The sequence below is a fragment of the Narcine bancroftii genome, chromosome 7 (genome assembly GCF_036971445.1).
Source record: "Narcine bancroftii isolate sNarBan1 chromosome 7, sNarBan1.hap1, whole genome shotgun sequence".
Lineage (NCBI taxonomy): Eukaryota > Metazoa > Chordata > Chondrichthyes > Torpediniformes > Narcinidae > Narcine > Narcine bancroftii.
The window spans coordinates 41,941,098-41,968,426 of NC_091475.1; the positions used below are offsets into that span (position 1 = coordinate 41,941,098).

Sequence of the window (27,329 nt, forward strand, 5' to 3'; positions counted from 1 at the left end):
ATCTAAATGAAATGTCCCTTAGAATGATCTAGACCATATTGAGTAGATAAAAGCATTTTTTTTTTCCCAACAGCTATCAGGCTCCTGAACCTACCCTAACCACACAAACCTTAAACGACTCCAACACCACTGTATATACAATTGTAAAGCCACAATTTTTATTGCTCTATGGTAACTGTGAATATTTATCATCTATCTTTTAAATTTAAATTTAGACATACCACACGGTATGTGGTACATTCATAAGTCTGTACCACCAAATTAACTTACACCCCCAGTACTTTTCAAAAGGTGGGTGAAAACCAGAGCCCCCGGGGAAAACCCACTCAGACACGTGGAGAATGTACAAACTCCTTGCAGACAGCATGGGATTCAAACTACGCCAACCACACCACCCTTATTTCTTTTTAATTTAATGTATACTGTTGTTTTTTTTTAAACAAAGCACCTATTCAGTTGAAACAAGGAAGAATTTTGGTGCGTTTCTACATTGTACACTATTTCTGATGATAAACTCATTTTATTATCATTGAATTCATTCTAAGGGACATTTCATTTAGATACAGAATAATCATGGAAGGTCAGTGTGGATTAGGTAAGGGAATTCCACCCTTGACTAACTTTGTTAATTTTTTTGAGAAAGCTATAAAGTGGAGCAATTGTGTTTGTGTGTTTGGTTTTAGCAAGATTTTTTATAAGGTTCTACATGGCACACGGATAATAAAATCAAAGTCCTTGGGATTGAAAGGAGCATAGCAAGTTTGGTCCAAAATTGGCTTTGTGATGAGAATCAATGGTATTGATTAATTGGAGCTTTGTGATTAGAATTGAATTTTGAAATGTTTATTGGCACATCTACAGTGAAAAGCTTTTTGTGCATGCTATACAAGCAAGTCAACCCATACTTTAGTGCAGCAAGATAGTGAAATTTTTTAAAAAAGTGTAAGCCATAGTGTTAATAGGAAAATGTGTAGGATGTGGAGATAAGTAGAGTTAGACAGTGCAGGGAAGTCTTTGAGGGGACCATTCATATGACTATGATAACAGCATGTCCTTGAATCTGGAGGATAATTTTTTCAAGCTCATTTATCTTCTGCCCAATGGAAGAGGGTGTAACTGGGGTGGGATGGATCTTTTAACATATTGGCAGCTTTCCTCAGGTAACAGGAGGTATAAATAAATAAAGTTAATGAAAGGGAGGTTGGTTTGCATCATGGCGTGAATTGTGTACACAATTCTCTGCAATTTCTTGTGCTCTTGGGCAGAGAAGTTTCCATACCAAGCTGTGATGCATCTGGACAGGATACTTTCTTTCATGTATCTGTAAAAATTGGTAAAAGACATTGGGAACCTGCTGAATTTCCTTAGGCTTCTGAGGAAGTAGAATATTTGATGTGCATCGATGTGATTGGATCAAGAAAGGTTCTTGGTAATGTTCACTCCTAGGAACTAGAAGCTCTCCACCATCATCTCCTTTACCAGTATTTGTTATGCCCAATTAATAATAGAAAGATCATACAGCTGACAAGCCAGGGAGAGTTACACTCACATTTTATACTAATCTACAACTGAGTTAGCATTTGGGGAAGCGATGTTTGCATGACAATGCCTTTTGCTTACGTTAGATGCCACTAAGTGTTAATAATCATGTCAGTGATCTTGGTTCCACTTACAATGCTTAACAAATAATTAACTTCTACAACTCCCCTTTCTCCAGTATTTAGGCTTGTTTGAAAAAGTGTCACATGAAAGGCCTGTCATGAACAGTGAAGCACATGAAATACAGGATTGTTGCTGCATGGATAGAAAACTAGCTAAATGACAGGAAACGGAGAGTCAAAGTAAAAAGTTGATTTTTGAACAGGTCAGTACAAGTCATGCTTAACATTTGTTAATGGTTTAGACTTTAGTGCACAATTTCCATATTTTCTAATGTGACAAACTTTGAAGCTTTGTGAGATTGAGGAGGATAAAAATAAAGGGGGTCATGGAAGAAATTCAATGATGGGAAATTATACGTGTTAAATTTTGGCAGAAAGAGTAAGAAGTGGCAATATAAATTGGAGAGCTCAGAGAACATAGTTAAAGAAACATAGGGTACTGATTTAAATGAATAGAGGCACAGAGTACATGGGCTATGAGCTGATGAACCCATATAAAACAGTGGCTAACCAGAATATGTGCATTATATCTGATTTGGGTGCCATGTTTTTGGAAAGATGTACACGCAGAAGAGGAGCATTTGGGATGGCGCAGGGAACAGAGCAGTTAGTGCACCTCTATTACATCACCGGTGAGCTGGGTTCGAATCTGGCCTGTCTATAAGGAGTTTGTATGTTCTCCCTATGTCTTCATGGGTTTCCTTCCACCCTTGATAATTGGGCTACTTGGGCAGCATTTGTTCATGGGCTGGAAGGGCCTATTATCTTGTGTATGTCTGAATTTAAATTTGGATGACAGCACCAGAGAAGTTGAGTTGTTCTCAGAACAGAAGGAGTTTGCAAAGAAAACTGAAGGACTCTAAATTATTTTAAGCCATGAAGGATACAGCCAGAGTAGAATATGAAAAACTGATCCCATTGGAGAAAGGATTGAAACACAAAAGTCTGCAGACACTATAATTTAGTGAAAACACCAAGAAGAAGGGTTGAAGCCAAAAACATCATTTATATTCCTTTACCTTCTATGGACAATGAGAGACCTGCTGAGTTCCTCCAGCATTTCTGTGTTTATAACCATTGGAGAGAGGTCCAAGAAACAAGGAACTCAGAATGAAGGTGATTGATAAAAGAACCAAAGAGACATGAGGAAATCATTTTTTTACACTGGGTGTGATTTGGTCTATAATGCAACACCAGGAGTAGGAATGGAGGCAGACTCAATAGCACATTCAAAAGGAAGAAGGATAAGCACCTGAAATGAAGGCATTTATAGGGCATGAGGAAAGGACGTCAGTGTGAAACTGTCTGATATGGAATCATTGGTAGGAATTGTAACCATTTTGTGATTCAATGATTCATTTTTAAAATGTTTTTATTTTTCACACTATGAACCATATTGACCAAAATACACACAAACATTTCCCTCTTGAATATACAGTGTAATTTTCTCCCCTTTTTCCCCCTCCCTTCCCTCCCTCCTTCCCACCCCCTCCCCACCCACTAAACGTTCAACATATAAAATACATTAAACCCATTAAACAATGTCATCACACAATGAAAATAAACAAGAAAATCATGTCATCTACTTTTACACACTGGATCAGTTCATTTTGTCTTCTTTTTATTCTGTCATTTTAGGGGGTGGAGGTCCGTGGTAAGACCTCTCTGTTGTGTTCCATGTACGATTCCCAAATTTGTTCGAATACTGTGATGTTATTTCTTAAATTATATGTTATTTTTTCCAGTGGAATACATTTATTCATTTCTATGTACCATTGCTGTATTCTCAGGCTATTTTCTGATTTCCAGGTTGACATTATACATTTTTTTGTTACAGCTAAAGCTATCATAAAAAATCTTTTTTGTGCTTCATCCAAATCGAGGCCAAGTTCTTTACTTCTTATATTACTTGGAAGAAATATCTCTGGATTTTTAGGTATGCTATTTTTGTGATTTTATTTAATACCTGATTTAGATCTTCCCAAAACTTTTCCACTTTCTCACATGCCCAAATTTCATGTACTGTTGTTCCCGTTTCCTTCTTACAGCGAAAACATCTATCTGATAGTTGGGTCCCATTTATTTAACTTTTGGGGCATGATGTATAGCCTGTGTAACCAATTATATTGTATAATGCGTAACCTCGTGTTCATAGCTCTGGAGTATAGCTTTCCCCATGTTTCATTCTTTATCTTTAGATCTTGTTCCCACTTTTGTTTGGGTTTACAGCTTATTTCATCGTTCTCTTTCTCTTGCAGTTTGATGTACATGTTTGTTATAAATCTTTTAATTATCATTGTGTCTGTAATCACATATTCAAAACTGCTTCCTTCTGATAACCTCAGCCTGCTTCCCAATTTGTCCTTCAAGTAGGTTTTCAGTTGGTGGTATGCAAACATTGTACCATGAGTTATACCATATTTGTACTTCATTTATTCAAAAGATAATAAATTATTTCCCAAAAAGCAATTTTCTATTCTTTTGATCCCTTTTCTCTCCCATTCTCTAAAGGAAAGGTTATCTATTGTGAAAGGGATTAGTTGATTTTGCGTCAATATTAATTTTGGTAGTTGGTAATTTGTTTCTTTCCTTTCTACGTGAATTTTCTTCCAAATGTTGAGCAGATGGTGCAGTACTGGTGAATTCCTATGTTGCACCAGCTTTTCATACCACTTATATAGTATATGTTCAGGTACCTTCTCCCCTATTTTATCTAGCTCTAATCTGGTCCAATCTGGTTTTTCCCTTGTTTGATCAAAATCTGATAGGTATCTTAATTGTGCTGCTCTATAATAATTCTTAAAGTTTGGTAGCTGTAAGCTCCCTTATTTGTACCATTCTGTTAATTTATCTAGTGCTATCCTCAGTTTCCCCCTTTCCATAAGAATTTCCTTATTATTTTCTTTAGCTCATTGAAGAATTTCTCTGTTAAGGGAATTGGTAACGATTGAAATAGGTATTGTAATATGAGTATTCCTTCTCCTTTGGGTGTTGTCTCCTCCATATATCCAAAAGTTGCATTTCTTGCATCAATTTAACCATAAATTTGGCTACTTTGTTCTTTCTGCTAGTCTTTTTTCCAGTTTTATCCATCTTTGAGTCCAAATTAAGGTTAATGTCTCCTCCTATCAGTATATTACCCTGTGTATCTACAATCTTCAAAAAGATATCTTGCATAAACTTTTGATCCTCTTCATTAGGTGCATATACATTGAGCAAATTCAAAAATTCTGAATATATCTGACACTTTATCATCACATACCTCCCTGCTGGATCTATTATTTCCTCCTCTATTTTGATTGGTACATTTTTATTGATTAATATAGCTACTCCTCTGGCTTTTGAATTATATGATGTTGCCGTTACGTGCCCTACCCAGTCTCTCCTTAATTTCTTGTGTTCCACTTCAGTTAGATGCGTTTCCTGCATGAATGCTATATCATTTTTTTCTTTCTTCAGTAAATTTAACAGCCTCTTCTTTTTGATTTGCTTATGTATTCTGTTAATATTTATAGTCATATAGTTCAACATGGCCATTTCATACTTTGTTTACCTCTCATTTCCGCTTCCACATCACCACCTTTCCCCCATATCCATTTCTGTTTTCTTTTTTTGAACGCACTGTAAGACAACACTTCTAAAACATAAAATATTTCCACTATTCCCACATCTAAAATTCCCTTAACCCCAAATGTCCCCCCCCCCTCTCTGAGTTGCCCCTTGTCCCTTGCTGTGCAACCACAACTCCCCTCTCCATTTGGATTGCGAACCCGCTCGCAAGTGTCAACTGATTTCGCAGTGACTCTTATTCTCTCCCACCCAACCCCCTCCAGAAAAGACTTTTATCTTCACATATAACAAAGCTAACCCTCTTTCCCCCCCCCCACTTCCTTTCTTCCCTTTTCTTTCGCTCCTTTAGTTCTTACTTATACATTATTTTTTCTTCTTTATATGAAGTTTGTCGTCATTCTTTGTTCTTGTTACATCTCTTCATCTCTCTTTCTGTCTTTCAGGCGTTCTGCAAATTCTCGTTTTGCTGTCCCATGATAACTATTTTAAGCACTGCTGGGTACCTTAACATAAATTTATAGCCTTTCTTCCATAGCATTGATTTTGCTGTGTTAAACTCCTTCCTCTTCTTCAGGAGCTCAAAACTTGTGTCTGAGTAGAAACAATTTTTTTGACCTTTGTATTCCAGTGGTTTTTTTTGTCTTCTCTCAATTCTTTTCATTGCCTTCTCCAGTATATTTTCTCTTGTTGTATATCTCAGGAATTTTAATAAAATGTATCTTGGTTTTTGTTGTGACTGTGGTTTTGGGGCTAATGTTCTTTATGCCCTTTCTATTTCCATTCCTTCCTGCATTTCTGGCATCCCCAGGACTTTGGGGATCCATTCTTTTATAAATTCTTTTGTATCTTTGCCTTCTTAATCTTCCTTAAGGCCCACTGTCTTTATATTGTTTCTCCTACTATATTTTTCCATTATATCCATCTTCTGAGCTAACAACTCCTATGTTTCTTTAACTTTTTTATCACTTTCTTCCAATTTTCTTTTTAAGTTGTTCACTTCCATTTCTACAGCTGTTTCTCGTTCTTCCACATTTTCTAATCTTTTCCCTATTTTTGTTATGACCAGTTCTATTCTACTCACTTTTTCTTCTGTACTTCTCATTTTTCTTTTTATTTCACTAAATTCTCGTGTCTTAATGCTTTCATATGTTCTTGAAATTTTTTTTTATCTATGTACTGTTCATTCATTTTACCTTCTATTTCTCTGTGCAGAGCTTGGTGTTCTCCTTCTTCTTCTTCTGTGTCTACTCTTGGGTTTGTGTTTTCTATTTCTCTTCCTTGTATCTGTGTCTCTTCTGACTTTCTTGTTGAGCTGCTTGTCTCACTTTGTGGGTATTTTTTTTATGGTGTCTTGATGTTGGTCCTCTTCTTCTGGGCTGGTTATCTGTTGTGTCTCTGGTTTCCTTTTTTCATTCTCACCCCTCCTGTTCCCGTTATTTTCTGTATCTTCCAGCTGGGAGCCCTGCTGTCGGGTCTCTCTCAGCTGGACCCCCTCCCATCGGTGTTGTCTTTATCGTGTGCATCGCACATGTGCAGTTGTGCACCTCTGTTTGGCTCCATGAGCCATCTTTGCAGTCCTACGTTGGATGGGTCACGACCCTGCAGGGTCTCCACTGACCTCAGGGAGTGGGCTCCTCTTTCCACAGCAGGTCCCTGCTTCTTCGTACAGGTAAGGCCTTCACCTTTCTCTTCTGGCGTCTTTCTTTCTTCTTTTCTTCCCGTTATTTTTGGCTTTTCTTTCTTTGGTGCCATTTCCTCCACACCTTTATTTTTTATTTGTTGTGATTTGTGTGTCTGGGGCTTTGTTTTTTCCTCACTTTTTTCCTTCTTTTCTGGAGAGGGCTGGTATTCTCCTTCCGGCCACTACTCCATCACGTGACTCCCTCCTGATTCAATGATTCTTAAAGGAGAAGGTGGAATTGAAAGAAAAATGTCATCATTGAACACAACATGGTCAAAGACCACAATATAATTCATAATTGACATAATTTTCCAAATTATGTGTCAAATATAACAAAACAATTGTGGCTTTAGGTAATAGGAAAATCACTTTGGATTGAGGTGAAGAAATCTATAAGCAGCCATCTGTTCCTCTTTGTCACTAAGACATCACTTGAAACCAATTGACAATGCACTTGATGTAATTTATAAATGTGTCATGTCATGAAACTACAAGCAACAATTTCTGCAAAGTCTTTTTTTGATAACTAAGAACCTTTATTCTGTACGTGCAGGGAAGAGCTGAAAACCAAATTCAGTGGGTCATCAAACACCTCTCCATCATGTTCTTTTATTGCTGATCACTAATTCAGTCAAACAAATGTCAGCCATATTGACAAAACAGTCTTTCATTGTCGCATCCACCATATGTTCAGTTCAGACAAACACCACCAATATTTCTAACCATTCTTGTCAAACATAAGCCAACTTAACATATCAGAATGCTTTAATAAATGTAATTGACTTATTTTAGAAATAACTGCCAGGATTTTGTTTGGGAGAAAGATAAGGAAGTTTGTATAGTGTCTGACTATATCAAATCTGCGGAGTCTGATGGTGCAATCCTGCTCCTTCAAAACCTGTGAAAAAGGCCTTTGTGATGTTCTCCAGCTGTGCCACTGGAAGGTATCGATAATGTTGTTGCATCATTCACATTCTGTCTAGTTCAGTACTGAATTAGAATAGTACTAATGACGTTAAATATATCTTCAAATTGATGCCTGTCCTCACTTAAGTAAATGTTACTGCGGTAATAGTAGCTATGGCAACCTGGTAGTAGATCAGTACCCTCCCCCCACTGGGAAATAAGTTTGCATTGATGAAGTTACTGAACCAGCAGCCAGAGCTCTGGATCATTAATCAAAAGGTCTATTTGAATTCCACCATGGCAGCTGGGAAATTAAATTCAAATAACTAAATAAATCTGGAACAATAACTGTTGTATTGTTGAAAAATGCTTTCTAGGTCATTAATGCCCTTCAGAGAAAAAAGTCTTCTCTCCTAACCTAGTCTGACCAATATGTGACTCAAGACCCTCCATGAGATTGACTTTTAACCACCTATTAAATTGAAGGACAGTTGGGTTGTTCAGTTGCCATTGCTGAATTTCTCAGGCATCCCACCCATCCCTATTTCCGTAATCTGCTCCAGGCCCTGAGAATTGCTAGATGCATAATAATTGTTCTATTTATCCCCATTCCTTTGGCTCTAACATCAAAAGTTGGTTTCAGCCATATAAACCTAATCCTGAAATTCATCGCTTGAATTTCTTCAGTGCTTATGCTCTTTTAGAAGCCCCTTAAAACCAACCTCTGGCCAAGCTCTTTCTTTCTTTTATGTTGAGTCAATTTGTTCCAATTACACTCCTCTGAAATGCATTGAAAAATATTACCTTTTTGGAACCATCAAATCAATGAAATCTGCTGCTGCTGTTAAAATGCAAGGAGAAAAACAGTTTCCAATCTTGCATTTTTTTTGTTGAAGTAGACAGCTAAATTCAGAGCTCTGAAAGAGATCTATTGGGCATCATCAATATTTCATAGCTTCTCCATAAAATGCGGACAACTAATTGCAGTCTCAGCAAAATTATAGGAGTAAATATGTTTAAGTACATCCTGGATCCATGCTCAAATGACATTTTAATAAACATTTGTGTCCTTTGAGGAAATAATTGAGGAATACTGACAAATTTCATTTTACAACCAGTCGGTGCTCAGGTGACAGAGCAGCTTTCTTACAATTGATGGGGATGAAAAAAAGTGTTTCTGTTTTCCATTGAAAAATAGGAAGAGACATTTAGCTACCTATCTCCCATACTACAGAGCCCTAATTGTGGCTGAGCTCATATTAAATTAAAAGGATTTTTCAGACATTCTGGTATTCAGAGGCTGGGTGGTCAATGTCCGCTCCTTATTTTGTTTTGACAGGTGATGGGCTATGTTGGGCTCATGCAGTTTCCTGTTTTGAACATATTAAAATAATGCTGCTTTAAAAGGAGCAGGCACTAAATTTGTCTCCATTAAACAATTCTTGTATTGGTACTGCCAAGTCAATGCCTCGAAGTAAAAAGTGTCTCTCTTGTCTGAGTATTCTTGGAACAACACATAGATGCAATTCGTCCATCCTGCCTTCCAATTTTTTGCCCCTCCCACAACTGAAATACATTTGAGTGTCACTGTCAAGTAGGCAGCGGACTCGAATGGGATGATTTAAAATAGAAAAATGATTCAAGTGTCTTGGTTTAGCATCTTATGCTCATTGAATATACTAGTTCATGTCAAAACAAACAGCATTGAGCTTATAGAAAGGCATGATTGTGGGTGAGAGACAGCAGGGAGGTACTTTACCAGTTTTGTGCCCTGCCCAAGTTGTTCTGTTTTCAAGTTTTCAGGTACAATTTAGTGTAAGGAAGAGAAAAGCAGGTCCTTGGTTAACAGTGGGGAGAAAACAATAGGTGTTGATTGAGGGGATAGGGAAAGGCTGGATCAAGAAGCAGTTGAGAAGTGAGGCTAAGATTACAGTTTGGGCATATGTTAAGAGTTGTGAAGTTGTCCTAACAAGGAGAGTCTGAGGGAGGAAATTGGAGGATGATGTGGAGAGCTTAAACAACATTGTCAATGGTTTTTTTAAATCTACATGACATATTTAAGAGAGGATTAACATCGTGGACTCTTTATCACATGTCAGGTAAAAATGATTTCCTTTTCTAACACAAATCAGTTTATATTTTCTCCCGTGTCCACATGGGTTTCCTTTGGGTGTTCCTGTTCCCTCCCACCCCTCAAAAATGTATGGATAATGTAGGTGAATTGGTGTACCTGGGAGGCACAGCTGTTTGTTAATATGCTGGTAATGACAGGATTCAAGAGAAGAGGTTATAACAATAACTATTTACTACTATTTACATGCAAGTGGGAGCTCTGTACATGGTGACCGTACCATGCCTGGACTCCATTGAACTCAAACCTGCTGATCCGGAGCTTGTGCATGAGCAGACTGCTATTGCAAATACGGAGGCTGCAATGCGATTGTAGCGGGTGCTAAACGACCAGTCTGCATCCTCTTTCTTTAGTAACCCCCAACGTAAAACAGTTCGCAAGTTAGCATTACACAATGAACACCACCGATGTGGATCAGTCTTTGTACTTGGGGTTCGGTTTGCAGATGAACCTGGAGCATGTCCTGTAATAGCCCTCTATGTAGGTATAGGCCTGTGGTACCTCAGTCTGAGAATGTGCACTGTCCATTATCTCAGGTGTGGCTACTGAGGGACTACCACTATCTTTAAGCTCAAGTCCTGTATTCTGGTTCAGAGTCTCATCAGGATCGCATTGAACTGGGACCGCTTCCTTACAGGAAGGATGTGTCATCGGTTTCTCCTGTACACCTTCCCTTCTGATCGGACTAGGTATGACCTCGGCTCCTTTCTGGCAGCTTTTTTCTATCATGCCAGTCTGGTCATAGCCCTGCGGAGTTTGCATCCTGACAACTTTTCCCCTGTCAACGGCTCAAGCAGTTGGCTTGCCTTGTTATAGCATTCCTTTTGTGACAGTCTTTTGCTCAACAGCTGGGCCTTGATGTCCTGTGGATTTCTCATTTGGGGCTCCAGAAGCTTCCTTGCCACAAGTAAGGTCGTGCACATCTGTCTCGACATCAGTCTCTGTGCTGGAGACCCAAGTGTGGCGTCCTAAGCTATGTTCCTCAGGTTAAGCAAATTGAGGAATATGTCAATTTTCTCCCTGTAGGACTTTTCCATGAGCCGTTTCGCACTTCTTACAGCTCTCTTAGCCAACCCATTAGACTGGATATTCTGGGCTGCTGGTAATGTGAGTGAAGTCCCACTCTGCTGTGAAGTCCTTACATTTTTGGCTCATAAATTGTCTGATAACAAGGTGTGTGATGCTCCATTCACTGAGAAGTCCCTTTTCAACTTGATGATGACTGTGTAGAATTAGCATCACATAATAGGTCTATTTCGTACCACCCCGAATACAAATCAACCAACACTAGGTATTGCTGACATCGCCACTCAAAAATGTCAGTTGCCACAGTTGACCAAGGCAAGTCTGGAACCGGATGAAGTTATAATGGTTCCTTCTGCTGGTGTGGCTTAGTGCTGTTGCACACTGAGCATGTTGCACCTCTTGGTCGATGTTCTCGGTCATCCCAGGCCAAAAGACTATGTCTCTCACCCTCTGCTTGTTGCCTCTGCACCCGGATGTCCTCTGTGCAGGATGTTGACATATGTCTTCTGCAACGAGTTGGGAATCTTAACTCTCTGGCCTTTCATTATGATCCCTTCCTCGAGCAGTTCGTCACTGAACGGTAAGTAGGGGTGCACTGCTGGTGGCAGACTGCACTGATGGCCAACCATCCTTAATGAAAGTGCCAAGGGTCTTTAAAGTATTGGCCTATGCCATGTGTTTCTTTAGCTCCTCCAGATGAGATGAGGATATGTGAGTGACTGTCATTACATTGAAATTGTCCTCCTCCTCAACCTGTTGGACAGTGGAGTCTCTGGGGTCACGAGACAGTGTGTTGGCTAGGTGCATCTCTTTTCCGCACATGTATACCAGGGTGATATTGTATTTCTGAAGCCTGAGCATCATCCTCTGTAACCTCGCTGGTGCTGTGTGTATGGACTTCTTCAATATTGTGCCCAGGGGTTGGAGATTGCTCTCTATGATCACTGGCTTACCATAGATGTAGTCATTAAACTTGGGACAGGCAAAAACCACTGCCAACAGTTATTTTTCGATATACATGTACCTGGTCTTTGTATTGGTGAATGACTGTGAAGCATACGCCACTGGCTTTCCACCTTGCAAGTATGCTGCACTGAACCCATACTGTGAGGCGACACAGGTCAGTATTACTGGATTTATGATGTTGTAATATGACAAAACTGGTGGGCATGACATGTGCTTTTTTAAATAGTCAAAAGCATTCTGTTGCTGCTCGTGCCAAGTCCATTCCATGTCCGTATGCGTAAGCTGTTTCAATGGAGCCATGAATTCACTTGACTTTGGGATGAACTTGCCCAGGCAGTTAACCATACCAAGATACCTCTGTAAGTCTGCAACATCCCCCAGCACCTCGCTGATTGCCTTAGTTTTCGAGGACTCCACTTTCAAGCCTATGCTGGAAAAAACGTGGCCAACATAGCTGACCTGGTTCAGCCAGAACCTGCACTTGAGGGGGTTGGGCCTCAGATTCACCTTTCTGGCATGATTGAGCACTTTCTTTAAATTGGCATTGTGTTCCTCTACGTTCTTGCCACCCATGACTATGCCATCGACTATGATGGCACAGGGATACCCAGCAAAAATCTGTTCCATGGATCTCTGGAACACTTCACTGGCCGAATTAATTCCAAATGGCATCCGCAGAAATCTGGACCCACTGAAACAAGTGCTGAACGTGATCATTAATGATGATTTGTCGTCAAGCGTGATCTGCCAAAAGGAGTTCTTAACATCTAGGACTGAGAATACAGTTGCGGCAGCCATTTGTGCAGCAACTTCTTCCACGGTGCACATCGGATGGTGTGGTCTCTTCAGGGCTGTGTTGAGGTCCCGCGGGTTAATGCATATCCGGATTTCTCGCCCGTCCTTGTTGGTGGTTACTATGGAGGACACCCATTTGCTCGGCTCTGAATCCAGAGTAATTACATCCAATTCCTGCATTCTGTCCAGCTTAGCCTTGACTTTGTCCTTCAAGGCCACAGGTTTGCAATGCGCTGGAGAAACCACAGGTCTCACTTCCGGGTTGAGCCTCATGGAATACGTTACTGGCAGCCTCATAAGCTCGTCTAGAAATCGGTGTATTCCGAGAAAATTTTCTGAGACAAATTATTTTCTAAATGAGACAAGTCCCATGCCCATACATGAACTTTGGCCAAGCAGAGGCACCACATCCTCATGGACAATGAAGAACATCTGTAAATGTAACTGTCCTTGTATGTAGCACCACAGCTTCATCATGCCAATGGTTTTGATCTTGCTCCTCCAATATGCCATTAGACTTGTTGATTTGATGCATGGCTTGATCTGTTCCCCTTTTCTTAGTCAACTGAATGTCTTCTCCAACATGACGTTGTACTTAGCTCCTGTGTCGACTTTCATTTCTGCTGCCTTGCCATTGACCTTTATGGTTATGAAAGCTTCATTGTTTCCCCTAATCCTAATCCTTGACAACCCATCGATGAAATATGTTTCTTCTGTGTTGCTTTCATCCTGTTCAGGCTCTAGTTGGTCAATTGTCCTTCTAGGTCTAGGCCTAGAACTGATCTACTGTCTGGATCTGCAGTATCTTTTGAAATGGTTCCACTTTCTGCAGGCTTGACGTGGCTGACTGAAAGCTGGACACATTTCCTTTCATATGAATTGATTGATTCATCATGTTAAATATGTGCTTTTCCATCGTGATATTTGTCTGTGGGTTGCACATTTCTCTAAATTTATTTTTCAAGCATTCAGGGTCCATTCTTGATTCTGCCCTTCATTTGCCTAAATGAATGATCTCTCCCTCTCTAAGCCTTCTGGCCCACCAAATTTAATAAAATGTACATTCTGGTGTAGACAGGCTTGTCACTATGTGCCGCTGTGATATATATACACACACACACATATATGTGTATATAACAACAATGAAGACGCTGTTTACATCCGGTACCGCACAGATGGCAGTCTCTTCAATCTGAGGCACCTGCAAGCTCACACCAAGACACAAGAGAAACTTGTCCGTGAACTACTCTTTGCAGACGATGCCGCTTTAGTTGCCCATTCAGAGCCAGCTCTTCAGCGCTTGACGTCCTGCTTTGCGGAAACTGCCAAAATGTTTGGCCTGGAAGTCAGCCTGAAGAAAACTGAGGTCCTCCATCAGCCAGCTCCCCACCATGACTACCAGCCCCCCCACATCTCCATCGGGCACACAAAACTCAAAACGGTCAACCAGTTTACCTATCTCGGCTGCACCATTTCATCAGATGCAAGGATCGACAATGAGATAGACAACAGACTCGCCAAGGCAAATAGCGCCTTTGGAAGACTACACAAAAGAGTCTGGAAAAACAACCAACTGAAAAACCTCACAAAGATAAGCGTATACAGAGCCGTTGTCATACCCACACTCCTGTTCGGCTCCGAATCATGGGTCCTCTACCGGCACCACCTACGGCTCCTAGAACGCTTCCACCAGCGTTGTCTCCGCTCCATCCTCAACATCCATTGGAGCGCTTACATCCCTAACGTTGAAGTACTCGAGATGGCAGAGGTCGACAGCATCGAGTCCACGCTGCTGAAGATCCAGCTGCGCTGGATGGGTCACGTCTCCAGAATGGAGGACCATCGCCTTCCCAAGATCGTGTTATATGGCGAGCTCTCCACTGGCCACTGTGACAGAGGTGCACCAAAGAAAAGGTACAAGGACTGCCTAAAGAAATCTCTTGGTGCCTGCCACATTGACCACCGCCAGTGGGCTGATAACGCCTCAAACCGTGCATCTTGGCGCCTCACAGTTTGGCGGGCAGCAACTTCCTTTGAAGAAGACCGCAGAGCCCACCTCACTGACAAAAGGCAAAGGAGGAAAAACCCAACACCCAACCCCAACCAACCAATTTTCCCCTGCAACCGCTGCAATCGTGTCTGCCTGTCCCGCATCGGACTTGTCAGCCACAAACGAGCCTGCAGCTGACGTGGACTTTTTACCCCCTCCATAAATCTTCCTCCGCGAAGCCAAGCCAAAGAAAAAAAAAAAATATATATATATATATGTATATATATACACACACACACACATATATATATATATATATATATATATCATACTCTTCTTTGAAAAAATAACTGGGTCGGGTCATCTGAATCCATCTGACATGGGAGCTGCTGCAACATGGTCTGGTTCCTCACTTGCAAGTCAACCAGGAAGCCTCAAGCCGGGGACGTTCGCCATCTCACTTTTGATACCATGTTTGTTGATATGGTAGTAATGACACGACTCGAGAGGAATCATTGTAACAATAACTATTTACGACTACTTACAGGTCAGTGGGACCTCTGTAAATGGTGGCCGTACCATGCCTGCACTCCGTTGAACTGCAGCCTGCCGATCCAGAGCTCGCGCATGCACAAACCACTACTGCGAGTACGGTAGCTGCAATGCATTTGCAGTGGGTGCCAAGCGATTGGTCTACAAAGGCTTTGTGGGTAGGAAGAGCCTGTTAAAGTGCTGTATATATAAATTTAAAACAATATCTCAACTCTTCATGCTTGAGGATCACTGGCAACTGAATAGGAGGTTTAAGTACATTTCTGTACGAGTGGCCCATGTTATTCTTTAGACTTGAAAGTATAAATCAATTCTTTATTAAAATATGGACTGTACACCACTTGAAATCACTTGCACAGCTCAAATGCCTTCTGCCCATATGCATAGATGGTCAAGAACAAATTGTAGAAGCCATCCACCCTAGGAAATCATATTTTTGGATTAAATTCCCTCAGGGAGCATATAAAAATATTGTACTTCTTCAAAGCATGTCTTAAGCACCACCATTTCTAAGAGCTTCTATCCACTTAAAAAATTAAATTATGTTGACCGGGCAGCACCATGGTCTTGTGTTTCCAGAGACACAAGCCTGAAACTATAGACTAGTACTGAGTGAGGGATCTTTCAAACAAGGTGAAAAATCAAAGACGCAATTCCTCTTCTGCATAGCTGTAAAATATCCCAAGCACTAAAATTTAGACAAGCAATCATATTTTTTCTGGTGCCTGAGCCAATATATATCCCTGAACATATATCAAAAAAACAATTTGTTTATGGGATGAGGATACACTGGCAAGGCCAGCATTTATTTCCTATCGCAAATTGATAGTGTGCAACTTGCCAGACCACTTCATGGGGTAGTTAAGTTTCAACAATGTGATTTCCTGTATAATCAGTTGAAAATCCATTTGGGGAGATTTCATTCTCGAATGAGCAAGATGGTGAAGCTTTCATTCCAAATTTCTGAGATTGAGAAAGATACTCCCTCAAAGGATGTGACCTTTGTTAGTTTCACAAGGCATCGCTGGTTAACTGGGTACACTTGAGAAACCGTAGACACAGGAATATGGAGGAAAGAACAAACAATCTGCTGGAGGAACTCAGTGGGTGGAACAACATCAGCAAATAATGGTCAATGTTCAAGGCCGGAAGATCAATCTTGCATATAGTTTCTGCCCCTAAACGTTGATCATTTTCCTCTCCCACTGATGCTGCTCTACCTGCTGAATTCCTCCAGCAGATCATTTGATTTTTTAAATCCCAGATTGATTTCTTATTCCATGCAGATTATTGTCAGTACTGTTAAAATTAAAAATCTAAATGAACTACCATCTTGGCTATGTCTGAATAATTTTTAAAAATGTAGTCAATTTCCATTTAATAATCCATTCACAGTTCAGCAGTGCCTCTCTGAGTTCAGTCATTGTGTTTTGTGCAGTCACCTGACTACAGGGTAATGTTAGTGACAAAAAAAATCACATTTCTTAAAGGAACTGTCCAAATAAAGATTACCACAATGTGCTCTTACTGAAAAGGCTGGCATTTGTTGTTCGTCACTTGTAGCCTTGAGATGATGCAGGTGAGATGATCTTCAAACCAATGTATAACATGAAAAACAGATACAAAGCCAGTAAGTCATTTCTACTTGTTTGCTAAAAATCAACAGGCCAATTTGTTTTAAATAACCATTAATTCTATCACAAATGGCTAAAGAAATAAGATCTATCTTCTTGTAGTTTGGAAGAATGAGTATTGATCTTGAAACACAAAATCCCTGGAGCAAGATAAGGCTGATGCCAAATTATTTACATAGAGGTTAATCTCAAATGAGAGGACATAGTTGGAAGATTAGCATGCAGATATTTAAAGCTGAGGCCTGTAGGATCGCAGAGGGTAGTGAATCTTTGAAATTCTCTCTCCCAGAGACTGTGGAGGCTAGATCAATGGAAGTATTTAAAGGGGAAGTAAATAAATTTTGAAAGATCAGGGATTGAGCACCATGGGGAACTGGCATATAAGAGGACATGAGACCAAGGGGAAGTCAATCAAGATCATATTGAATGGCAAGAAAAACCTCAGAGGCCAAATGTACAATTTCTGCTGGTATGTTTTTATGTTTCTCACACTGTGGCAGTATGCTTTACTGAAAATTAGTTATTTTCATCTTGCTAAAAAGTTGGAAATATTTTTCTTTTTCATTCTCAAGGTGTTTAAGTTCAAGTTTATCATTATCTGTCAGTACATATGTCGACAAAACAGAAATTTTCTGGACCACAGTGCACACACATACTCAGTACGTAATATTCATAATTTATATACATTAAAAAATTGAAAATAAATATATATAAATATTTTGGAATGATTTACTCAGTTACAGGATACTGTTCATCAATCTCACGGGCTGCAAGAAGAAATTATTTCCCAGCCAGGCAGTCCTGATTTTGATGCTCCTGTACCACCTTCTTGATGGTAGTGGGTCAAAGATACTGTGTGTTGAATGGAAAATATGTGCCATAATTCTATGAGCCCTATTTAAGCAATGCTCCCAGTAAATGTCATCAGTAGAGGAAAGGAAGACTCCAGTGATCTTCTCGGTCATTTTGATAATCATCTGCATTGACTTCTGGTCTGATGCTTTGCAGCTACCATAACTCAATTGTGGTCCTGTGATAAATTGTCAAAATGGGGATTGGCAGCTTTTCCCTCCTCAACCTCCTTAGGAAATGAAAACGCTGCTGTGCCTTCCTGACAAATAAGGAGATGTTGTGGGTCCAGGATAAGCCGTCCTTTATATCCACGCCAAAGAACTATGGGCTCTCCACTCTCTCCATGACAATGTGGCGGCACGCCACCACGGAGATCGAGCCAGCACATCGCAAGGTGCATGCGGTAGTCAACAGCAGCATAACACACTGAAACACACCCCTTAACACTGCAAACCAGCGCGGTTGAAAGCTGGAGCAGTACAAGACCAGTAGCCCAGATTAATACAGGCTGGGGAAGAAGGGTATTTACATGCAAGAATGCTCCCGCCCATTATTGTTATTCATGCAGCTGACGTCAGCCAATCGAACAAATGGCAGGAACTCCAATTGTATAAAAGGAGCCTTTCCGGCCTCAATAAATCTCAGAGCTTAACCTCCCACACTGCGAGTTTACGTCTTTCTTTGTTGCAGTCAGCTACAACAGAACCATTAAATAAAAGCGGCACTCTTGGAGAGACTGCAATGGCAGGGCTACTGTTGGTGAGAACCCAGAGAGAAGGGGGAGCCAAGATATGGTGCTCCCCCGAAGGGTCCTATTGCCCAGTCCCATCACTGACAGCTCCATATAAACTTAAATGGCCTGTTAAAGAAGCCAATGGCATTTTATTTAAAACTCTGCAACTGTGGAGTCTGAGAAGTGGCACGAGAGGTTGCAGACTATGGGGTGCAGAAGACTGGCGCAGGGCACCAGTAATAGGAAGAACAACCCCCCCCCCTCGCTGAGAGAGAGAAGCAGAGGAGACAACCCTAAGGATTGTGACCACAGTGGTGGACCACAATCATCTCAAGCACTCAGGCTTTTGTTCTCATACCATTTTACCCAACATCCTGCCTGAAAGCTGACTCATTATTGTTGACAATGTGGCCAACTACTGTTGTATAATCCTCAAACTCGACATTAGAACTAAATTTGGCAATGTAATTGTGAGTCTGCAGCATGAATGATAGTGGACTGAGCACACAGCTCTGAGGTTTGCCACTGTTCAGCGTGAAGAGACGAGATTCTGCTACCAACCTGGACTAACTAAAGTCTTTTGGCCAAGAAGTCCAGAATCCAGTTGCAGAAAGGGGTAAGTCCCAGTGAAGACAGTTTACCTACCAGACACTGAGGTATGATCGCGTCGTGCGCTGAGCTGAAGTCAATGGCATATGAGACATCTTTCTCTAGGTGGGCCAGGATGGAGTATTGGGTCAAGGTTAAAGCATCATCTGTGGATCAGTTTAGATGGCAGGCAAACTGGAATGGTTCCAATGTCACTGGCAGGTGTGATTTCATGCGTCTCATTCTTCTTTGGCTTGGCTTCACGGACGAAGATTTATGGAGGGGGTAAAAGTCCACGTCAGCTGCAGGCTCGTTTGTGGCTGACAAGTCCGATGCGGGACAGGCAGACACGGTTGCAGCGGCTGCAGGGGAAAATTGGTGGGTTGGGGTTGGGTGTTGGGTTTTTCCTCCTTTGCCTTTTGTCAGTGAGGTGGGCTCTGCGGTCTTCTTCAAAGGAGGTTGCTGTCCGCCAAACTGTGAGGCGCCAAGATGCACGGTTTGAGGCGTTATCAGCCCACTGGCGGTGGTCAATGTGGCAGGCACCAAGAGATTTCTTTAGGCAGTCCTTGTACCTTTTCTTTGGTGCACCTCTGTCACGGTGGCCAGTGGAGAGCTCGCCATAGAACACGATCTTGGGAAGGCGATGGTCCTCCATTCTGGAGACGTGACCCATCCAGCGCAGCTGGATCTTCAACAGCGTGGACTCGATGCTGTCGACCTCTGCCATCTCGAGTACTTCGACGATCATGCGTCTCATTACCAGTTGATCAAAGCACATCATGATTGTAGAGGTCAATGTCACTAGGCATAGGTCATTTAGTCCAGTTAGCATTGCTTTGTTTGGCTGCCTGGACTGCTGTAGTGAGGTGTTGAAGCTGTCTGTTAGGACCTCCATCCCATCAGCTGTAGGTGTTTTGGTAAGTTTTTAAAGTGGGTAGCATAACCAGACTACTTCAGGGAGAAAAGAGACCACTATATGAGTGAAACATCAAATTTAAATTTGCATAAAAAGCATGTTAGGAAAGATAGCAGGTACCCTTCCCTAAAAGATTTCAGTGTATCAGCAGAATTAATGACAATTGATAAATCATTATGTAGAATCTTAGTGAGCTATTAAATCGGAATAGGCATGTTGAAAAGGATTACTTGATTAGAGACTAAAAATAGAAGAAAAACATCCAACAATTCATTTTTTTCTTCCCAACTACCTCTCAAGCAAGTTTCACTGTAGAGGAATAATGTATTCTCAACAAGGATGTGGTGAAGTTTGAGGGGAACAGTTTGTGAAGGGGGAAGTTAAAACTCCCCCAACATCTGAAAATAACTAATTGCATGAGATACACAGATGAAAATGAAATTAAAATTAAGGAAAGTCACTGATAAATTAATGTGAAATATAAGCTGATTTCAGAACATAGGAAAGGTAGTGTCATGCTGGATTGGTATTTAGATACATTTATCTAATGTATCAGCTATTGCAAAAATCTTGACTGGGGATTATGTAGTGAAGTTTCCTTATTAAATGTAAAGATTACAGTAATCTTAATGTAACTATTTTGATGCTAGGTTATCTTTCCCTTTCACCCTTCTGTGCAATGACTGATGACTACAGATTCAGATGGCTATACTGGGGAATTCTGCTGACTGTCCCAGAGAGTCTGTCCAAGTTAGCTTTGTGGCCAGGTGACTTACCTTTCAATAACTGCTGCTTTCCCTTTGATGTAACACCATTTTCACACTCTTCCTTCCCCCCTGGCCTCCACAAACAGAACTACAGGTCTCTTCCCCTCTTTTGACTGGTACCTGCACTAGCTGTTTGATACAATTTTTAAAAGGTTACAAAGACACAATTCTGGATTATGTTCCAGGTGGCCAAAAACATATTCAATATTCAGAATGGATGTCCACTTTTCACATCTATTAAGTTATGAATGGGGAAATAATTTCAATTAAATTGCACATTCACCATCATGGGTTACATGCCAGATTTGGAAAATAATATTGAGTGACATGGCTTGTGTAGCGGTTAGCATGATGCTGTTAAAGCGCCAGTGACTGGGTTGCAAATCTAGCGCTGTCTGTAAGGGGTTTATACATTCTCCCTGTGTCTGTATAGGTTTCTTCTGAGTGTTCTGGTTTCCTTCAAGCATTCAAAAACGTACCGGGGTTGTAAGTCAATTGGGTGTAATTGCACGGCACTGGCTCGTGGGCCAAAAGGGCCTGTTACTATGCTATATGTCTAAATTTTAAAAAGAATTTAAACATGATTCAATTATCTGTACAACCCAAGCTAATGTCCTGTTGATATAAAATGCCATATCTAAATATGGTAAAGATTTTTAGTTCTCACAATAATATTTAACTAATAGCATTTCTAAAGATTTCTAAGGACACAATTCAAACATAAGGAGTGCTTATTAAGCCATGGGCCGGACTGCTATACACTTAACTGGGTAATGGACCGCGTACGTGCGGTACTGCGTGCCAAGTAACGGCACGCCCGATTGATATGCCTCTTTCTAGAGGGCGCCGGGCTCCCACCGTGTGTACTTTAAACCTGCCAGCCCCGTGGATTGGCGGCAGAACCATCCCCCAATATAAAAGAAGCATGGCAAACTCAAATAAACAGTCTTTGGTTGACTAACCCTGTGTATGCATGTTGATTTAGTAGCTCTACTGAAGTAGTCGCTACACAATAATATTATGAAAAAGTAAATAGTGAAAAGCCAACTAGGGTGAGATTCATATTTCTCTCTCTCTCACTCTTTCTGTGGACGTTGCAAGACCCTTTAAGTTCCTCCAAAATTTTCTTATGATCTCTCTAATTCTACTTGTCATAAAAGCAAGGTCTTATGAACCTTGATTGTCTGTGTTTTATGTGGTACCAAATTCCTTTCAATCATTATATCTACTTGAGCAATTATGTTGGATTGCAGTCAAGTAACCCCTTGATTTTAAAATTTCAAACTTGTTTTTAAATCTTTCCTCTGTCCCATCCTTCCTTCTTTCCATTATTTCTTTCAGTCATATAACAGTGTTTAATCATCTCCACATGAAATAATTCCGCCATAGATACACGTGCCTTTAGGAATGCTTTTGTAAACTCTCCTGTTCTACTTTTTAGACATTCTTTAAAACATACTTTTAGAGAAAACATTTTTATTAACCTGTTTAATACCTCCTGAAGGTGGCATGCGACAATCTTAGTTTTTAACCTGCACATGGAGCCTCTGGCTATTTTTTTCTATTAAAGTCTACAAACAAGTATCTGGAGGTTATTAAGAGTCTAATGTGTTGTTAAGGGACAGGAATCAAAATTGATCAATTGAGGTGAGTGTAACAGACTTGTATTTGAAGAATATCATGACTTCCAATTATAGAATTTTTCTATCACATAAGTTTTTCTCATACAAGTCAACAACAAACTTAGTGTGTGGCCTTTAAACATAAGAAGTTAGCCTTCAAGGGCTGAACACTTTCTTCTGAGTGGTGGTACTTTCATTTTGCAAAACAAAGAGATTAAATGTGAGTGTGTGTGTGTACTTTAGTAGCTGTGTGAACTTGTGGTCCATTGCTGCAAGGCTACATTTGTCAGCTAAATTAGAAGGATCAGAATATTAATCTTGACAAATCACACAAGGTCATGGAAGTTTTTTCACTACTTCAGACACTGTGAAGACATAGTCACTGAAAATTCAAAAGAGATTAATAGGTTTCTGGATATTAAGGTAATCAAATGTTATGGGAATAATAAAGAAAATTGTGTTGAAGTTGATCAGCCATGAACTTGACAAATGGCACTGCAGACTCAAAGGATAAAATTAACTACTTTGTTTTATTTCTTACTTATAATATGTAGCCTGACTTATTTCCAGGATATTCTGTACATAGAAAGGGATAATTTTCTTCATTCTTGGGTGAAGTTAATGATCCAATTTGGTCAAAAAGACATTTCTGCAGGAATATGACAGAGTTGAGAATGTTCCTCCCTTTTGCAATGTGCATAAGACTTAGGGCTCTTCAAAAATAAACTAAACATTTTTGACAGGTTCAAACACATGTTCAGAAAGACAAGTACTTAAAATGGTTAAATGCTATGAAATGTGGAATGGTATAGCTCAGGAACAAGTCCTTCAGCCAACCATATCTCCCCAGCAATGCCAAATAATCCCATCTGCCTATACACAGTTTGTATCCCTCTATTCTCTGCCTGCTCACGAGTATAATGGGTCTTAAATGTTGCTATCATACCTGCTTCTATTCCCTCCCATAACAATGTATTCCATGTACTTATCACTGGGTTAAAAAAAAACGCCTCACAAATATTCTTTAAACAAAGAATGAACTCACCTTAATCCCCTGAGTATTTGATATTTCCACACTTAATATAAAACTCTATATCTTTCATAATTTTATATACAGGGAATCCCAGAGTTGTAGAAGACTTTATTTACAGAACTCTAACTTTACACAAATTTCCTCATAATTTTTAAGTACTTTTCCTGTTAGTAAAAATTATAAAATGTTTACTGGTATTCTTGAACAATTGGATATGGTATAAATTCTAATAGTTTTTTTTAAACAAGTTGTGTTATAATGGTTATTCAACAAAATGAAAGAATTATAGAAAGTGTACACAGAACAATATGTCGGTAGCAATAGAATGCAGGCGTATCTAAACTATAGAAAAATTGTCCTACAGACAGTTCTCAAGAACAGAACTTGTCCATAACCCAAAAACTCCTGGTACTTCTATCAAGTCAGTCTCAGTCTCAGTCTCTGATGCCCCAGAGAAAACAATCCAAGTTTGTCCATTGGCTTCTAATACACTCCAATCCAGGCAATATCTTGGCGATTCTCTTCCACAACCTCTCTAAAGCCTCCACATCCTTACTACAGGCCAAAGTATAGTAAGAACTGCTCGCAATTGTAGCCTAACCATAAAAAATTCCCAACTTTTATACTCAATGCCCAACCAATTAAGTCAAGAGTGTCATATACCTTTACCAGTCTTTCCACATATTGCCACCTTCACAGAACTGTGCACTTACACCTTAATGTTCATCACAGCTCCCAAGCATCCTGCAATTTAAAATATACTTTTCTCTTGCATTTGACCTCTCAAATTATTTAATCTCACACTTGTCCAGATTAACCTTCGTTGGTATCTACAACTCCAATAAATTTTCATGCCATCTGCACCTTCATTGTTTATCCAAATAATTAACATTTAACAAACAACAGAGGCCCCAGCACTGATCTGAATGGAACATCACTGGCCACAGCCCAACACCCTTCTACCACTAGCTGCTCTTTTCTATGACCAACTCAATTTTGCATCCTATTTATCAACTTACAGTGGATTCCATGTGCCTTAATTTTTTTGGAACAGGATGCCATGAGGGGCCATTCCAAATTCTTTATTGAAGATCATGCCAATCACATTCATGCCCTACCTTCATCATTCATCTTTGAGACCACGTCAAAAAACTTGATTGTTTGTAAAATGTGACTTCACATGCAGAAAGCCATGCTGACTATCCCTTATAATCTTTTTAAAAAAACGTTTGCTTCCCTGAAAATAAATGGGCAATTATGACAGACAACCTCAAGCTGAACATAAAGATAAAATTTCAGATTTGTTGTATCACGTAGGAAGTTGGAGAAACATTAACTTTTATTGAATTTAGCATGTTTAATCACATAATGATATTGAAACATTACGTTAGTTCAACTGACCTAAAAATGTTTTGCCATTGATTTTCGTTTGTATTCATCATCTCATGCTACTTGCGTTAGTGTCCAACAACAGTCAGCCAGCATTGATGGATTGCAGTTGCCCTGATACCCCTTTTCCAAAGTCACGATGTCCTGATGAAACCTTTCACCATGTTCATCACTGACTGCACCAAGATCAGGAGGGAAGAAGTCCAAATGCAGAAAATGAATTTTCCATGGTTTTATATCCGTGTAAACGCATAAGAACAGGGAATCACAAAAAAAAAGGTTATATCTAAAAATAATAGTACATGATAGAAAAAGGTTTAAGGCAATTTTTGTGATCAGCCGCCCAAAATCCATCAAATACACCCAAAGGTGTTCAGGAAGCAAAATCTTCGTAATCTGGGTATAATTTCCCATTTTATGGCTGTTGCCCTCCTTAAAAGAACATTGGTTCTGATTACTTGCTTATGGCTAAAGAGGAATCAAAGATTTGTGTCAAGGCTCCAACAATTTTCCTTGCTTCCCTCAGCATCCTCCTATGGATCGTTCCAGGCTTCCGCCGCGCTTCCCTTCCACAATGGACACCAGAGGGAAAATTAGGGGCCAGAGCGAGAACCAGGTGTACCGGAAGTAGGCTGCAGATGCCCATTCCTTCCGCTTGGCGCGCTTGGTTCACCTGTTGGCCTCAATGATTGGCACATGAGCGCGGTGACGCCTCTCAGGAGGAGGGCTGACTGTCATCGAGGGGGGTGGAGTGAAGCGAAGCAGCCTCGCTTCAGCGCGCAGGTAGCGCTGCGGGCAATCGCCATATTGAGAGCGGAAGCGGCTGGCGGGCGGCGAGCGGTCGAGAAGGAGGAGGAGGGTGGGGGGAGGGAAAGAGAGAGAGAGGCTGGAGATCCGGCACCCCGGGCGCAGATACGCGCGGGTTAAAGATCCGAGGCCTGGGCAGGCCGCACAGGCGCCGGAGAGCGCGGCCGGTGGCCCCTTTCCGCCCGGCTGGCGGCCGCTGAGTGCGAGCCCTGGTCCCGCAGCGACCCCCTGCGCTCCGGTCCGCCCGCTCCCCGCCAAGATGCCGCTTGCCCAGCTGGTGGACCCTTGGCAGAAAATGGCTGTGGAGAAGGAGAGCGAGGTGAGCATGTCCGCCTTGAACTTTGTCCCCGCCCTGGTTGTTGCCTGTTTCCCATCCCGGCTCCACTCTCTCGGTAACCTTTAAGCCGCCACCCTCCGGCCCCGCCACTCAAATCTTCAGCCGCTTCGCCCCCACCCCCGGCCGAATGATTTCCCCACCTCTCCGAACGTTCTGCCATTACTTTCCTAGCCCCCGGATTCAATCTCGTTCCGGTTCTCGAACTAGTCTCACACCTCTGAAATGCTCTATATTTTCTCCTTCCCCCACAATTCGCCATCCTCTCCTTCTCCCCTGGACGCATTCACTGCTTCCCCCCATCGGGATGATTCGCTCCCCCTCACCCACTCGCTCTCTTTCTTTCTCTTCTTTCCCCCTCCCCCTCCCCTCTCCATTCTTCCTGGACTGCTACTAACCCATCCCAACGCCAACCCTTTCTTTCTCCTCTCGCATCCTAACACACACCCTGTCTGACCCTCTCTCTCGTTCTCTTTCCCTCCCGCCCCCTCCCCTCCATCGTCGTGTCCAGGTTTAAGAGTACAGTATTTTACTTAGTTTTCTCTGTCTTAGATGAGTCAGGGAAGGATTTGCCCCTATTTTCTGTTAATGGATTGCCGCAGGTCTCTGTTCTTACAAACAAAGCTGGGACATTGCTGTTCTTATTCTGTAAAAACAATTTAATTTTCTGGCATTTGCATCCTCTGTTCAGTATTATAAGATTTTTTTTTGTTCATTTAGTTGTTACACATAATCTGCCAAATTTTGTGCAATGTAGTGTTTAATTAATTTAAATGGATTTTAAGCCATTCTGTGGTTTATTTCTCTGCTAATAATGGAAAGTATCAGACAGGTTGCTTGATATATTTTCTACATGAAATTTCTGACACAAAACTGAATTTTAGAAATTTATTGTTGTTTTGAATTTAAAATTTCAGGGCCTGATTAAAACTTGGAGCAATTCTTAGCCTTTTGTTAGATGTTAGAAATGATTCTAAATTTAGCAATTGTATCCTTTTAAAATGTTAATAGTAAATGAGGTGCCTGGTATCTATGTCAAAGGAGTGTGACCAATATTACTCAAAAGTTTTATTTCAAGATGAGTTTTGCAAATTGGCGTCAGCCTGATGACATGGGCTATTAAAGTTTGGAAACAGTTCATGTACTTATTTTAATGACATTCTTTATTGCTTTGTCCAGTATGTTAGAACTGTTTGTTTTGGGTGGAGGTATTGAGGTCTTTTGGCAAGTCTGATTTCTAATCTCTAGTTGCTGTTTGTACACCAATCCAGAGAGTTGAAATCATCAATAAAACAATTGACAGAGTAAGAAATTTGTTCTTGAAATTGTGAAGTGAATATGGATGCGATGAGCGGCAGGAATACTGTATATATTCA

The 27,329-nt window shown here is 40.7% G+C and overlaps 1 protein-coding gene and 1 long non-coding RNA gene across 7 annotated transcripts in view; one reads left to right on the forward strand and one right to left on the reverse strand.

The window, feature by feature from the left end:
• Window positions 1-5,577: 5,577 nt before the first annotated feature.
• LOC138738821 (uncharacterized) lies at window positions 5,578-25,634 on the reverse strand. The gene is made up of 3 exons (XR_011341785.1): window positions 24,825-25,634; window positions 16,807-16,867; window positions 5,578-7,131 (listed from the first exon to the last, which is right to left on the reverse strand). It is a non-coding gene; the product is annotated as an uncharacterized lncRNA (long non-coding RNA).
• Window positions 25,635-25,641: 7 nt separating this feature from the next.
• The window catches only part of LOC138738816 (ribosomal protein S6 kinase alpha-3), a 106,085-nt gene continuing 104,397 nt past the window's right edge, over window positions 25,642-27,329 (forward strand). For 3 of the 6 annotated variants that reach the window (XM_069889804.1, XM_069889805.1, XM_069889806.1), the window contains exon 1: window positions 25,642-25,938. In XM_069889804.1, the coding sequence (XP_069745905.1) occupies window positions 25,879-25,938 (60 nt within the window). In that variant the 5' untranslated portion in view covers window positions 25,642-25,878. The remainder of the gene's footprint in view (window positions 25,939-27,329) is intronic. The other 3 variants (XM_069889808.1, XM_069889807.1, XM_069889809.1) reach the window with 2 other exon arrangements.